Raw genomic sequence first — 16,429 nt, forward strand, 5'->3', positions numbered from 1 at the left:
ATCTTCTCAACTGGGATATGATGACATGCATCAACAAAGCCAGCAAGCATTACCACCCAATCCCACTAGTCGCCTCTTATGACAAGCATGGGTTGCTGAAGACCAATTCTAAACCAGATCTTCATGGGTATTCTGATTATGAATCATTGTCAGCACAATACCTGTTTGTTGGTTTCAACAAAGTATATAGTAAATGTCTTACAACCTGCATCACTTTGGGCTTTCCTCCAACATTCAGTTCAAATGCCACGATATAACTGAAATACTGTTCAAAACAGTTTTAAAACAAGCTTACTCACTCACTATTAATGTGTTTGAAGGCAAGATAAGGTGAGATGGGCCTGAAAATAATAAAGTCTAGACCAGACAATCCTGTGACTGACATTGTAACTTAGCAACGACCGAGGGCATCAGGGTGACATGTAATCAACCAAGTCATACCATATGACCGCCCAATCCATATACTCACCCATCCTTATGAGTGAGTGAGTGAGTATGGTTTTACGCCGCTTTTAGCAATATTCCAGCAATATCAAGCCGGGGGACACCAGAAATGGGCTTCACACATTGTACCCATGTCGGAAATCGATCCTGGGTCTTCGGCGTGACGAGCGAACGCTTTAACCTCTAGGCTACCCAACCACCCCCCCATCCTTATCACAAGCATAGGTTATAGGATAGTCAGCCAAAGGGGTGTTGCTTGTACTTGTCCAGACCAATGCCAGTTTAGTAGTGCTAGCCAATGGAGATACCATGCCATAGTTTAACATCTCTCGATACCCCACTCAGACACAGAATACTGACTCTAGGCCAACCAGTCTTTGTTTTATCCCCTAAATGCCGAGCACCAAGCAGGTTAACATCAAGTACCATCTTTTAACATTCAGTAAACTATATTTATAACGAACATGCCTATAGTGAACCGATGTATATAACAAACTTATGTTTAGGTCCTGACAATTTGCTGTACATATGGTTAAAACAAACTACGGCTATAACTAACTAATATTAGTGGTCCCTTTGACTTCGTTAAAAAACGTAGTTTACTGTATTTTGGTATGACACAGCCAGATATCGAACCACCAAAACTCTGCTGGCATGGCAGACACTCTATCCACTACACCACTGTGGCGGTCCAACCTCATGGTAGGTAGGATAGTATGACAGATAACAAAAAAGGCAAAGCAAAGTCACTCATCCAAAGCCCGAGTCGAACAGTAGTTCTTCCAGTCTGTTAAGGTCAGCTTATCATGCTTATCCCAAACCTAAAATTTACTGAAAATAATGCCAAAATACATGTAAGGGCTTGTGGACATATGGTTTTTGGCATAGACTGCAATGGTATTCTAACATCTTAAAATCTGAGCAAAATCAGTAGACACTTGCCCTTGGACTCCTAAGCTTTTCAGACTGTTATCCCTCGTATAAAGCAAACAGTTATAAACAGTTCAAATGACCATGAAACAAAACTTTTCAAACTATTTATTGCAGTCAACAACCAATATAGCACATTATCATACATCATACATGTTATAGCCGTATGTAGTGATATCACAGACATCTTTAAACTGAACTCTTCCTCTTCTCAACAAGATTCTTGATGAAGAACTCCCCTGCTTTATAGGAGGACCTGACAAGAGGTCCACTTGCTGTGTACACAAACCCCAGTTTGTTGCCAACTTCCTCCCAGTATTTGAACTTGTCAGGATGCACATACTCCTTTACTTTCAAATGACGCTTTGTGGGCTGCATATACTGTCCAAGGGTCAAACAATCGACTCCAATGTTCCTCAGATCTTTGAGAACTGCATAAATCTGTTCATCAGTCTCCCCTAATCCAAGCATAAGGGATGTCTTAGTGACGACATCCGGTCTGTATTTCTTAGCATGTTCCAACACAGCAAGAGATTGTTTGTAGTTCGCTCTGGGATCACGTACGAACCTTTGCAACTCAGACACAGTTTCAACATTGTGGGCAAAAACGTCAAGACCAGAGTCTAACACAACTTCTACCGCTTTAAGATCACCACGGAAATCTGGAGTAAGGCATTCAACCAATATAGATGGATTCTGAGTCTTAATCTGCTCCACCGTTTCAGCAAAATGTTTAGAGCCCCCATCTGCAAGATCATCCCTGTCAACCGAGGTTAAAACGACATAGTCAAGGCCCCATGATACAATAGCCTTAGCTGTGTTCACTGGTTCGTTTGGGTCTGGTGGTGGGGGAGCTCTTGAAGTCTTCACCGAGCAGAAACGACATCCGCGGGTGCATTCATCTCCTAGGACCATTATTGTGGCTGTAGCAGTGCCGTGTTCTCCTCCTCCCCAGCATTCTCCGATGTTCGGACATTTAGCTTCTTCACAGACTGTGTGTAAATTCAGTTCACGTAAATTCTCCTTCAAACGACCATAGTTTTTCCCCACTGGTATTTCAGTTTTCAACCATTTAGGCAAACGTAATCTCTCACCTTGAACCTTCTTGATACCTCCCTCGCCATCGTATGTGAGTGGTAGGTCATCTGATATAAAGTCGGCGAGGTCGGGACCTTCTGCAAGTTTCTCCTTCTGTGTTTCGCTGAGTGTTGCCCGATTTGAGTAACATCGTCCGTGAGATGTTAGAATGGTGTCATTTGGAACGGAGTTTGAGCGAGGTCTGTTTGTAATTATATAAGCACAAGCACTTCTCGAGTGGTTGATGACAGCTGTTTTCTGCAAAATGCGACTAGTACACGCTTTCGTAAGACTTGCCGCCATTGTTGACATTGTCTTAATGATATATTACCTCGAGCGATGTAAGCACTGGGTCATGCAATATGCGGCGACATTTCGGTCAATTCCCATACGGATTGACTTCTTTTGAAGATTAACGGGTTACAAAATCGAGTAAATGCAATTGGAGTCTACAACGATAAAACCGGTCGTGTTGCTAATACACGCAGTATGGGATGCGCAAAGAAGGTGCACAGTCAATAGAAACGGCCCTCGCTGACGTGAACTCAACTGAAAGATATTACATTGGATAAACATCTATAATGTATACTCTGTACACATCCTGTTCACATTGGATATTCATTTATTATTAATAAAAACGTCTACCATGTATACCCTCTACACATCCTGCTCACATTGAATAATCATTTATTTTTATTTTTTGTTGTGGTCGTTTTGACTTTTGTTGTGGCCGTTTTGACTTTTTTTGTGGCCGTTTTGACGACAACCCATTAGAGTGACGATGAAGTCATTCGTCACCACTCACATGTTTCCGTAATTAACCAACAACATGTCCCGGAATGGTCACGAATGGGGATAAAATATTTCAAGATCTGACGTTTCAAAATCGAAGAAAGAAATACCATTTAACAGTTTTTTGAGGTTACTGTCGTGAATAGAAATCTGGCAATTTTTAAATTATTGAGTATGCAAAGCAATAATAACAAACGGTTGCAAAATCCAAAATCAGTTTTAACTTAACAGAAGATACGGTACTTGCCGGGGCACCTGTGAGCTTATCTAGACCCTAGGTGAATTCGTAACCAGACTTATTCGTAGCAATGGAGAATTCGTAGATGTCCCCAACACGTAGACAAAAATCATGGCAGACAAAAAAACAAACAAATATACTTAAATATTGATTTATTACTAATACATATTGAATTATCATGTGGCAAATGTGTTTCAAATCTTACATTTTAAATGGCAGTAAATCTTATTGTTAATCTCTTGCTTGGATATAGTTGCCGGATCATCTACTTATGATAGTATTTACAAAGGATCCTGCAAATTCCATCATAATAAAACATAAGTACTGTAATCCCCTACTTCACCGACTAATCCTCTTGTCCTCCTCCGCTTGGGTTACTTAGCGGATTATTAAAATAGTATTTACAAATGATCCTGCAAACGAAATTCTAATACTTACCGTATTTTCTTTTTATTTAACACTTTATTCACTAAAGAACCTGAAAAAAAACACTCAGAAATATAAACAAAACTTGCAACCAATGAAAATGTGTTTTTCATTTAGGAGTGACGCAACCAATCATATGCCTTCTTGTACAAAAAAACACTTTCCTGGGGTAAATCGAAGACACGTCAATATTCCGCTAAGTATTAATAATATTCAAAAAAAATTTGAATGAAAATGTATCTACGAATTCCTTTCATGTTTGTCTAAGACTCCGCGGCAAATTGTGTCAAAGAGTTGGCGGTGTCCCCGAAGTCACCGCGTCCCATCCAGACCCATGTATTAATTACTATACTCGCTAGAGCTACAGTGGAAGAAGGCTTTGAATATGTGTAATGTCAACGTTATATACTTTTTATCACGAAGAAAATAGTTTATTATACATGATTATATTTAAAAATTAAAGAAAATATTTGATAAATTGTTCTGCATGGCTTATGTATAAGGGACAATATCTTTATCTCGATTTCGCTTTAAACTTGAATCAAAGAACAGTACATCCGGGCATCTCTTCTTTTTCATCGAACTCTAAATGATAACCGGCCTGTACAAGAAACCTGCACATGAAACTCAAGTAATGCAAAAACAATCATATTACAACGGTTGTATTGGAGATATACAGTGAGTTAGAACCGGCTGCTACTCGATACAAGATGGACCTGAACTTTCTGTTCAGACACCACCCCTAATCGATGTAATTTTGGGTACGTAATATATGACCCAGGTTTTATGATACGATACATGTATTTGTGGTGTGTGTGTGTGTGTGTGTGTGTGTGCGTGTGCGTGTCTTCATGATAACTCGCTAATAAGAGATTACTGTAAATACAGAACACCCTACATAATCTGAATGTCCAAACAATGATAATATATCTGAAATAGTATTGTTTTCAACTCACGAAATTGTTATATAATCCGTTGCTATCTATTTGAAACAAGTGTTCAGTTTAAGACCTTTTGGACCAAAATGCTGAACAAGTCTGTTTGTCTGTCTGACAATTGTAAATTAGCTCACGTATATCTGTTTAATTTAGAGTTTGACACATATACATGTATACGAAATATATGACGATTTAAAAAGAAATAATTAGATTATCAAATAATCTACTATACATAATAAATAACTGAAATATAGAGTGATGTTGTTAAATACATAATCTTCAAATTCTATCATAATCGCTGTGATTTGGGGGATCTAGGCTGTCTTCGCCGTTTTCGCCTGTGAAACCTTTAGGCGTTTTGGGACATATTACATCCTGTATATCTATCTAACTTGGACACGACTGTATTTGTTTCTGTTTAACAGCTCCAATGATCAGTGTGTTTTTTTCTTGGGCTGTTACTGTACCTCTGGATGTTTCACCAACTGAAATAACACTATTAAGGCTGTAATAAAGATTGTTTCAGCAAACGAATGAAGTATAACCAACAGATTATGAATATTCATAAGCAGCTCAGAGCGCGGGAGTAACTTCCCTTGACAAATATATGAATATTAATTAGCGCAGCGCCATCTATTTTGCAGTTGTCATTGTTTGCAGATATTAGGCTTCAAACTTTACAATAACTTTGGCTGCGATGTACATGCAAAGAAATTAAGACATGCATGTATCTGTGAACATCCATTTATAGTTATTTTTTCTTGTGCAATTTTTAAATATTTACTACATGAAGTTGCATTTACGATTCTCCCTCCAGATAATCCAAGGGGGACAACTCTAAAGCTCCTCAAGCCCCGACAGATGCCGTTTCTTGTGTCAAATGTATCAAATTTGTAAATATTTAGCTCTTATCATTGATGTACAGTCTCTAACACGGAGACGTGAAGGACAAGTAAGTATCTAGGTGACAGCAAACGACCAAATTACTCTGTAGAGGCCTTTTTCGTTGTGAGATGTGGACACGCACCGCGAACAAATGCGTGGCCATTTGCATGAAACTTTAGCCGCCAGACTTTTTCAACAAAATTGTTCAGCGGTCTTTAAAACAAACGCGGTTCTGAGTTTACTATCCTATTATCTTAGAAATAAGTTGCTTATTTGGAATAATAACCAAATTCTGCTGCAAGGGTTAAAACGAGAGAGCTATTTTCGACAGCTGCTTAGTGTGAAAACGAAGAATTTTTGCAGGTGCCTCTTGTTTGTTGAGGGGAAGAAAGAGCTAAGCTATAAAGCAGGACTTGTGAACATATCCACTTGCTAGTGCTGTGTTTTTACTGCATCGTTGCAAATCTGAGACATATATGAGTTCATCTATGAAACATGAATGAATAAGTTTGCATATAAAATATTAATCATTCTGTTCTTGATCGTGTTTAATTTTGATAAGAGATATTCCATTGTTCCTGCTACTCAGAAAGTAAGATTTGGACAAAATCAATGTCTATCATAATCAGATATAGATCTATAGGCAACAAGTGAACTGAAACTATAACTATCTGGTGAGGGTCTTATGAATTTAATCTATATCAATTTTAACAACAAAGAAGTCACTTGTTATGAAATTCTCTTTGCATGTTTAGCATTCATAATTAAATTTACAATAAGATTTCAAAAGGCAATTATCATTGTAGATTTATGTTGTATCTGCCCACATGTTGTTAAACAGCTCAAAGTATATCTCACATGTTATCAGACTTAGTATTGATTTGTTCAAGATGTTTATCAAACTTGTACTGTGGAGGTAAGTTCCTGTCATGTGAGGGTGCACAAGTGGTCCAGTCATCTAAGGCACCACATTTTCTATGCAGAACGGGTCACTTAGACTTGGGTGTGCCAGAAACCTATGATTGTGGGTTTTAATGTAGTGGAGCCTGATTAGGCCAGGCTTTTTTTCATTTTTAGGATTACAGATTTTTCAGCCCATAGTCCTGGGTTGGAGGAGGAAAAAAAAGAGCCAGATGCATTTTTTTTAATGCAGAATGTCTCAGGCATACTTTATGAACATATTCTGTGCTCAAAAGACATCCATTTGTGACGATAAAGCCCCTTGTAACAATAAAGATTCTACCACTTACAACACGGACAATTGTCAAGGGAGGCTATTTATGTTCGGCTTCGAGATCAGTTATGTATCTCTTTACTAGTTTACAACGGTAAATTCATATGTTTTTCACTAAAAGGTGATGATAACAAATAAAATAACTGACTACATGGCTATCGGCAGGGGGGAAAAAATGGAAAACTGTTTTATTTATTTTGTACCTTTTCTCAAAAATTAGAGTTGGCGGGTCTGTAATCCGAAAAATATAAAACACCTGGCCTTATGTGACTAGGTTTGTCAGCACCATATTCATGCTCATGGTTTTCCACAAAGATGTAAACATAAAAAAACCTGCATCACTTCGGGCTTTCCAACACTGTAAACTGAAATACTATCGAAAGCAGCTTTAAACTCAACTCGCTTACTCCTGTCATGTAAAAGCCAGATTGAACTCTTATATTTGTTCCATACAGTTTCACCACTTTGGGATTGACATATTTACATTGCTCTATTTTGGTCTGCTATGTCATCTCTTCTCCACCCCTCTCTCTCCTGTACCCAGTACCTGACAAAATACATGTCCGCTTGAATAATCTGAACACTCATAATCAAAGTCAAATTCTAGCAAGTAAGGTGAAATTAAGCAAAAACAGTAATTTGAACATTGAACATTGGTTATGAAAACAGGCCTCCCCATTAAGACCCTAACCGGTATTCCCTGCCGGGATATTGCCATTGCTAAAACAACTGTGGGCATTCCAGGTGAGAATAGGTCCCCAGCAACCTATAGTTGTTGTAAGAGGTGTCCAAATGGTTAGGTTTAGCCGTCACACAGCTGGAACATTACTGATTTGGAAACAACAAACTATCAAAACAGTTGCTAGAATACTGACTCTGCCATGTTGACTGTATTGGAGCCTAATAGTTAAAGCGGTCGCTCGTCACACCAAAGACCCGGGTTCGATTCCCGACATGGGTACAATGTGTGAAGCCCATTTCTGGTGTCCCCCGCCGTGATATTGCTGGAATATTGCTAAAAGCGGCGTAAAACCATACTCACTCACTCACTGTATTGGACTTGTAGTGTGAAAACTACAATGAAAAGTGTTCGGAATTGGCAGTAAGGAAGTCCAGTGATGATCTTGCATCATGTATTGGTAATTAAGTGATAGAAACTAAGATTTTTAGTCCACTAGTCTCAATAATGATAACATGTTGCAAAACCCTTATAAATGGCAGATTTCTACTAGTCCTGATACCTTAGCTATTGGGCATTTAGGCAAGGACTATAGGACCAATCTCTATAGTTGTAATTCCTTTTGGATTTGTTGATACTGCTAGAGAGACAATCAACTCTAGATGAATATTTTACAATTTGGTTACACTGTTTTCAGAAGTAAGAACGTTGTGACACTTTTTATACACTGTATATGTTTTTTAAGCCACTACCTCATGACAGTGCGGCACTGAGCGGTATACAAAGCCAGCAGACTGCTAGGCACCATGAGTCTCCAGCAGTAGAAACTAACTGTTTTACTCCACTAGTCCTTATAATGACGACATATAGCAAAACCTATATAAATGGCAAATTTCTTCTAGTCCTTATGCTACCTTAATGGGCGGTCAGGTAGCCTATTGGTTAAAGCGTTAGCTCGTCATGCCGAAGACCTTTTTTAGATTCCAGACATGGGTACAATGTGTTAAGCCCATTTCTGGTGTCCCCCGCCGTGATATTGCTTAAAGCGGCGTAAAACCATACTCACTCACTCACTCACTCACTCACTCACTCACTCACTCACTCACTCACTCACTCACTCGCCTCCATGGTCTAGTTGATAGAATGCTAGAAATTCAATACCCAAATGCATCATAACAAAAGACGTTAAAATATGGTACTTGTTGTTTCCCTGCCAGGCGCTCGGCATTGAGGGGGTAAAACGACTTGTCGGCTCACAGTCTGCGTACTGTGCATGAGTGGAGTATCCATCTTTAACTGTGGTATGGTGTCTCAGTGGGCTTGCACTATAAAAGCAGCTAGTACAAGCAGCCACACACACATGCATGCACATTGCTATATAAGTGTAATAATCATCCACACAACTTTCAACCCCATTTCACCTCACCATAATATCCTATGAGCTACTGCCCTGACTTTTTGGCAGCTCTTTTTATACTCTACTACAGTATGAATATTTGATTCTGACACAATCACAAATGTTTGTGTACATGTTGCAATGTTTGATGTTCCCTATAACAGATAACTGTTAAGCACAAGATATGATACATATGAAGTGTTAGCAATATGTTTGGAACCAAGTTTTTTCTTTCTATTGTTTTAATTCTTCCCAGAATAATTCCTGCATACAGATAATTTACACCACTGTCCTATGGCCATATGTTATTTGTCCCAACTGACTTGTGAAGATCTGGGGTAGAATAGGTCTTCACCAACCAATGCTTGCCGTAAAAGGCGACTGCTTGTCCTAAGAGGCAACTAACGGGATCGGATGATCAGGCTCGCTGACTTGGTTGATGCATGTCATCGTATCCCAATTACATGGATTGATGCTCACGATGTCGATCACTTGATTGTCTGGTCCAGACTGCATTATTTACTGACCGCCATCATATAGCTGGAATATTGCTGAGTGCGGCATTAAACAACAAACAATGTACACGTAACTACCACATCATGGTGTTCACAAGGTACCTATATATGCTGAGTGTAGCATTAAACAACAAACAAAAATTTGTCCTAACCTGACTACATTGTGTCATTGCAGGATGGCCAACAAGAACAAAGAGGAGAAGTTTTCCAATCACCCATGTCACAGACTCAGTGTGCCGGCAGCAAAACGCTTCTGGTGCCGTCATTGCTTCGAGATGTTTGACGACGCCATTTCAAGATGGAGGCATAGCAAATCCTGTAAGAACACCAGCCTCAGCAACATGACCAGACGTCGAGAACAGGAGGCGTCGGCGCTGGAGGCGTACTGTGAGTCCACCACTGGGAAGAAGATGGACAGTGACGGCAGAAACGTTGTCTTGCCGAACCTCAACCCCAAGACCACCAACAAGGCGTATGCAGGACCCAAGGAGAACAGTTGGGTCGATCTTAGCTGCTTCATATGCAAGAAGCAGTTCACCACCATGGAGAAAATGAAGGATCATGTTCGAGTCCCATGTAACAAAGTTATTCCAGTCACCAGCGATGATGTGTTCCCCTTTGCTACACGTTCCACACCGAAACCATCCACCCCAGATCCTGATATTATCTTCCACGGAAACAACAGTCGACAAGGAGCAGCACCAGCGGAAACAGTGTATGAGTTGGAAGACGATTCTTCCGTAGCCAATAAAAGGACGCCATCACCCCTTGACCCATCCAACCTTTCCAGTGAGACCATGGCAGCAGTTGAAGCACTCAACATGATGGCCCGATCAGACAAAGTCAATCTTACTCAGTTCCTCAATCAGTTGTCTGAGGGAGGGTTTGTCATAGAGCAGGCAGCAGGGACGTCATCCAGCAGCGACTCGCAGGACCGCGAGATCGTCTTTACCGTCCAGGGTGACGTAGGCGAGGGGAACCTCCTGCAGCAGGGAGGAGATATTACAGTAGAAGTAGCAGAGGATCTGATACGGATGGCACAGCGGGTGAGGGTAGAGGCAGTGGAGAGAGTTGTCGAGGAACAGGTTCAGGAGGAAGTGGTCCAGGAAGACCTGGTTCAGCAGACCGAGGTTCAGTACATTCAGGATCACACTCAGTACATCCAGGAACAGGCCCAGTACATAGAACAGGCTCAGTTTGTAGAACAGCAGAACCAATATGTCCAGGAACAAGCAGCTCCAGAACAGATGCAGTTCGTTCAGGAGGAGCCTCAGTTTGTTCAGGAACAACCTCAGTACACCCCAGAGGCAGCAGAAGGTCTTCAAGAGTCGACCTATACTATTGTCAATATGGAGACCGGGAAGCAATGCAGTGAGGCAGAGCAAGTGATAGTCAGTGAGGCCCAGCTTTCTAACGTCAAGATAGAGACCTTGACGTCCGACAGCGCTCAAATTCTGGTGGTGCCAGTAGACCAAACTGTTGTCACAAAACAGGAAAGTAATAGCAATGCAAGCATTCCTGGTAGTAAGAGAAAGCTAGATGAGGACAATTCTATGGCTGAGGGAGAAGTGCAAGTCAAACTTGAAAATGGGTCTCAGGTGAAAAAACTATGCACAGAAGTAGTGACTGAGCAAAATGTTCAGGACTGTAATCTTAACGAAGAGGCTTTCGAAGCTAAAAAAAAACTTCGATTTTACAGTGAAGGTTTGATTGTGCAGGAAAAATGCAATAAAAATTCTGAACCATCAGAAAAATGTACTTTGGAGACTGATTTAAAACTGCCATGCGATAATGTTGAAAATTTGTCGGAATTGCCGCATCAAGAAACAACAGAAGCTCCTAGTTATTTATCTGACACACACATTGATACAACTTTCTTAGATGAAATTGATGGCTTTTTCAAGCCAATGACTGAAGATATGATGAAAGTTGAGGAACCTACTGTAGATATTAGTGCATTAATGACTGTTGAAAGTACGAGCCCTGAAAGTAAGAGTCCTGCTAAAACAAGCCCTGAAAAAGAAATGACAGCCATCAAGAAGATACCATGTCGAAAGAAACCACCACCAACTTCACCCAAAAAACTGAGATCATCATCACGCAAGTTGGTCCTGACCCCAAAGAAACAAAGACTGGTTGAAGAAAAGGAAAAGGTTACCAAGAAAAAAAAAATCAATGAAAGTGACTTGAATGTTAAAACACAGCCCCAGAAGGCCAAACCCAAACCAGTTGAGTCATCCCCAAAGAAAGAACTTGTCCCAGCACCAGAAGAAAAACCTAAAAAAGTTCATCCTCCAAAGCCCCTGAAGTGTCGAGCGTGTGAAAAAGTGTTTAATTCAGTAAAGATGCTTCAAAAGCATAAGAGTGTTCCATGTGTTGTGAAAATCACTCGAAACTTGTGCCAAAAGATTTTAAGACCAAAACGTGCCTTGCCTAGACCGCCTGAGAAGAAAGTCGTCAAGAGGAAGCCTGTGAATAAGGACTCGAAGAAACCCAAACTTTTGCCTGTTGGTTTCCGAATACAGGCACAGTGGATCCCTTGTAAACGGGATAGAAAATCTTCAAAGGGCAGAGGAAGACCGAGGAAACAAAATATTCACTATGAGAGGAAGAAACGCATCATCTTACCAGACAGGACAATTGAAGTTTCATCTTTGTGTGAAAAAGAGCAATTTTTCTTTGAACTTGGTTTGGTATGCTCAGATTACATCCTGGAAGAGTTCCGCCGACCTTTACCCCAAGTGGAGATAACTACCTCTTTATCCGTCAGCGTGGAGAACGATATTTGTGACAAGTCATCCTTGAGTGACATTTCACCCCCGCTGTTGGAGAAGATGGAGCCTGTTGATGTTGGAGAGCTGGAGTCGTCACAACCACCAGACTTGACCTGTGAGGAGGATGAGGAGCTAGAGCCGCCATTGCTGGAACCAGTGCATCTTGATCAGGGGGGAGAGCAGAGAGAACCCAAGGAGGATCAGGATCCATGTGATGGATCTCCAGTTCCAGCATCAGAAGATTCAGCTGTCAAATCAGGGAGACATTTCTTAGACTCCTTCACTTCTGATCACAGCTCTGATGTTGACGAAGTTGCTTCTAAAAGTGTTCCTGATCGTCATTTCTCTGATGTTGTTCCACCTCTCGAGGACCAAGGGATGGTGCAGTCTTCCAATCAGCCAGACATGATTCAGCAGCTCAAATCAACATTAAAAACAGTCTGTTCTCCCCAGAAAGTTAGAAGTGCTACATCAAGTCCCACATTAAAAATGCCTGATGTCACATCTGATATGTCCCCCCAGTCAAAGAGGAACCTGTTTGAAACCTTACAAACTATGTGTTCTAGTTCGCCAAAGAAAGACTGCACCAGTCCCTATGCTAACTCCCCGAAGCTGAGTGTAAGTGCACTGTGTACATCAGCCGGGGCAAGCATGACTGTCAGCTCCTCCACCAAATCAAGTCTCGGTTCTCTCTCACCAAAGAAATGTCTAAGTACCAACTCTAGTCCGAAAAAGACCCCTAACATACTTGCCAGAAAAGCGTCCTCAGAATTAGGCGCCAAGGAGCGTGGTAGTAGTATATTGGACATAGTAGCTGAGAGCATGGGTTTGAATGTCTCTGGTTCTAATAGTCCAGTCAGGGATACCCCCTCCACATCAATAGTGTCCCCTGGCAGAGAGAGCCCTCGGTGTAAGTCTGCCGGGCAGAGACACATGGCTACAGAAACCTACCTCCCTGTTCAAAACTGTAAAAAGAACTTGTTTGAAAGTTGTGAATCTCTTCTTCCATCAAATACCCATGACAGGTCTAGAAGTTTGAATAGTACCTGCAAAACGAACTTGTTGCAGCCAGAGTTGACAGGTCACAAAGACACTTCACAAGTAGGTAAAAGCAAAACCTTGGATCAAATCCTGCCTACTGTGTCTCTTACACCATCAAAATCTGGACAAATAATTGTGAGTCCTATTCAGCGTGAGAGGCGCAGTGCTGTCAAGTGTTCCGCAGCCAGTGTCAAGCGCAAACTATGCGATGCTGCTACTCAGTGTGAAGGCATGACAAACTCCTCCCCTGTCAAGACAATGTTAGGTCAGCTGGAACAAAGGCTGAAGCTGCTCAAGTCGGCACTTCGGAACCAGAATGGAGTTCAACAGGACACAGAGGACAGTCTCAAGACAGTGTTGAAAGACAAGAAGGACCTTCTTCCCCAGCTTGTGTCTGTGTTACTAAAGCATGGCTCCAGTGACATCGACAAGAGCCCGATTGGACTCCCATGCAAAGAAAATGGTAAACATATGGACAACAATCTCCCCGATGTTGTGAAAAGTGTAACGGAAAGTCGTGACTTAGATGTGTCTCGGGTTAGTGCAGATTGTGGAGATGACAGCCAAACTGGAAGCTCCTCGTGTCATGAGAAATCTGTTTCGAGTGTCTCAACCAGCTGCAACACAGACAAGCAGGAATTAGATGTTGATCAAAAGAAAAACTCATCTGAAGAAGCATCTACAGACTCTAGTAAAGTGACTGTTCAATATATCAATCAACTCGAGCCTAGCATGGCCAATGGGGTAACCTACCTGTTGATTCAACAAGAAGGCATGGAAGACTACCTGAAAACTTGTTTAAGTAGTGACCTTGACCTAGAGTCAGGGGAGACAATCCATGCGGTGAGTGTTGAGGAGGAGGAAGTGCTTACGGACTCTTTATCAAACAGTCTCTTTGGCAACAGCAGTGTCTCACGGACAGTGGATCATGAAGTGTTTGTAAACTCCTCCGGGTTTTAGCAGCAGTAATACATGACATGTAATTAACTGCCAACTTTTCACACCATAGCTGACACAAGGAATTCATTTTGAAACAAAAGATTTTTTCAGTTAGGATTTAATGTTTTTTAATTATAAATGTTAGCTCTAAGCTAAATGGAATGAATTATTGTCTGATATACCTGAAATTATTAACACACAACGTAAACATGTTAAAACAGATGTCTGAAAATAATTTATTCCAATTGAAAGTAGTAATGGGGAAAGTATTTAATAAGTGTTTTTGATATTAGGAAAAGTTTGTGGTTAAAATCCGTCAAGAGGTTAAAGCACACACTTAATCAGTTAATGATTATTATCATTTAGCAGTAAAAAACAAAATTGTTAAATTATCCATAAAACAATAAATCTGGCATGGAGTCTAATTTTGAATTTTTCTTATACATTTGTTTAGCTTTCAGACTATATATAGACATTACTTGTGTAGGGATGGCTGCAGTGTGTGTTATGTAATTCCACTGTATTCCGAGTGTCAGTTATAGGGGACTTGTGTATAGCAGGTAGTGTGCTCTGTGTGACTGCTTCATGTCAGCTCTATTGTGACTGTACAAGTATGACCAGGCAGAAGGGAAGTGACAAGTGAAAGTGTGTCAAGGATGTGTCAGTTATAGATTCATCAGATCTCCATGTCCACATTGTTACTAGCATCCTAGTTGACTTAAGGATGTCATCTTGTTTTCTTTGTTCTACAAATTTATTTCCAATTTAGTATTTAATGGAAATAATACTTAAATTTACATTGTGTGGGCTGTATTAACAGCATTAGAAACTAACAGTTTTGATCCATGAGTCCTTATAATGATAACATATAGCAAAACCCTCAAAAGGGCAAATTTCTACTAGTCCTTATGATACCTTAACTATTGGGCAGTTTGGCAAGGAAAATAGGACCAGTGCCAATTTCTAAGGCTGATTTAAAAACATGTCTTATTTAGCATCTAAACGTAAGAATTAATCTTTGATAGGCATTTTTGAAGTTTGAAAAATATTAAAACATGCAACTATATCTGGATAACAACTTCTTTATTGTTTGTGACGTTTCAGAGCCTGTTCTTGAGCTTCCATCAGTAATTTCACCTGATGAAGGCCAAGATGTGGCCCTGAAACGTTACAAACAAAGAAGTAGTTATCCTTAAAAAGCTTCATGTCTTCATTCATAATAAAATATAGACCTATTCCCCCAGTTTGGTGTATAGTACAAAACAAAACGTGTAGACAAGAAATGGACCAAACATCCTTTGCCTGTGCTTGATAGCAATCACTTACATCTGTGTCTAACACATGATCAAGTATTAATATTGTCTCTTCCATCAGCATGATGTCTGTTTTTCGATCAGTATTCAGTATTTTCACCCTGGTAAAGTATTTGTGTATTTTCGGTAGAGGTTTTGCAGGTATCAGTTTCTATGTCCTAGATGGTCCATTGTGTTGTTTTAAGCCAGATTTAAATGACATGATGCTAAAAATAGCCATCCAATCAAATTACACGAAAGACACTCAGCTGGGTTAGTGATAAAAGAGAAGATGGTGATGTCAATTATGAAATGAATCTTTGGTGGTGAATGTGTCCATCATAATAGAATGGCAGTGTAATACACTGGATCATCGAGGGTGGTCCAGGGTATTTATCATAATGGAATGGGGGGGCACGGGTGGCCCAGTCGTCTAAGGCGCCGCGATTCGCTGTGCAGATTTGCGTCCCTTGGGCACGCCAAAAACCTATGATTGTGGGTTCGAATCCCGGTTCGCCCCGATTATGTTTCTAGGTTTGTCAGCACCATACCCGTGCTCGTGGGTTTCACCGAAGTGGTAAACGTCTGAGACCTGCATCACATCGGGCTTTCCTCCCACATTAAGCTGACACGACATGATATAACTGGAATACTGTTAAAAGCGGCGTTAAACTCAACTCACTCACTCATAATAGAATGGCTATGTAATACACTGGACCATCTTGGGTGGTTTTCTGACACTTGTCACTTCATCTCTCTGCTGCATGTGGAGCTGCATGTCACTAGCTGCATCAATTTGTATTGAAGGTTCAGAGGAAGGTAAAGCTGT

At 40.6% G+C, this 16,429-nt stretch overlaps 2 protein-coding genes across 2 annotated transcripts; one reads left to right on the top strand and one right to left on the bottom strand.

Annotated features, from left to right (window-relative positions):
• Window positions 1–1,465: 1,465 nt before the first annotated feature.
• On the bottom strand, window positions 1,466–2,867 carry LOC124113457 (lipoyl synthase, mitochondrial-like). Its single transcript, XM_046473807.2, has one exon. The coding sequence runs from the start codon at window positions 2,761–2,763 to the stop codon at window positions 1,564–1,566; it is 1,200 nt and encodes a 399-aa protein (XP_046329763.2). The 5' UTR covers window positions 2,764–2,867; the 3' UTR covers window positions 1,466–1,563.
• Window positions 2,868–5,531: 2,664 nt separating this feature from the next.
• Window positions 5,532–16,020, top strand: LOC124113459 (titin-like). The gene is made up of 2 exons (XM_046473808.2): window positions 5,532–5,797; window positions 9,730–16,020. Exon 2 carries the CDS (start codon window positions 9,731–9,733, stop codon window positions 14,327–14,329), a length of 4,599 nt encoding a protein of 1,532 aa, XP_046329764.2. The 5' UTR covers window positions 5,532–5,797; window position 9,730; the 3' UTR covers window positions 14,330–16,020.
• Window positions 16,021–16,429: the final 409 nt, after the last annotated feature.

The sequence above is a fragment of the Haliotis rufescens genome, unplaced genomic scaffold (genome assembly GCF_023055435.1).
Source record: "Haliotis rufescens isolate VD_foot unplaced genomic scaffold, xgHalRufe1.0.p SCAF_6, whole genome shotgun sequence".
In the NCBI taxonomy this organism is placed as follows: domain Eukaryota; kingdom Metazoa; phylum Mollusca; class Gastropoda; order Lepetellida; family Haliotidae; genus Haliotis; species Haliotis rufescens.

Coding starts and splice junctions, on each gene's coding strand:
- LOC124113457 (XM_046473807.2), bottom strand. CDS start 2,763: ATGTCAACAATGGCGGCAAGTCTTACGAAAGCGTGTACTAGTCGCATT.
- LOC124113459 (XM_046473808.2), top strand. CDS start 9,731: ATGGCCAACAAGAACAAAGAGGAGAAGTTTTCCAATCACCCATGTCAC.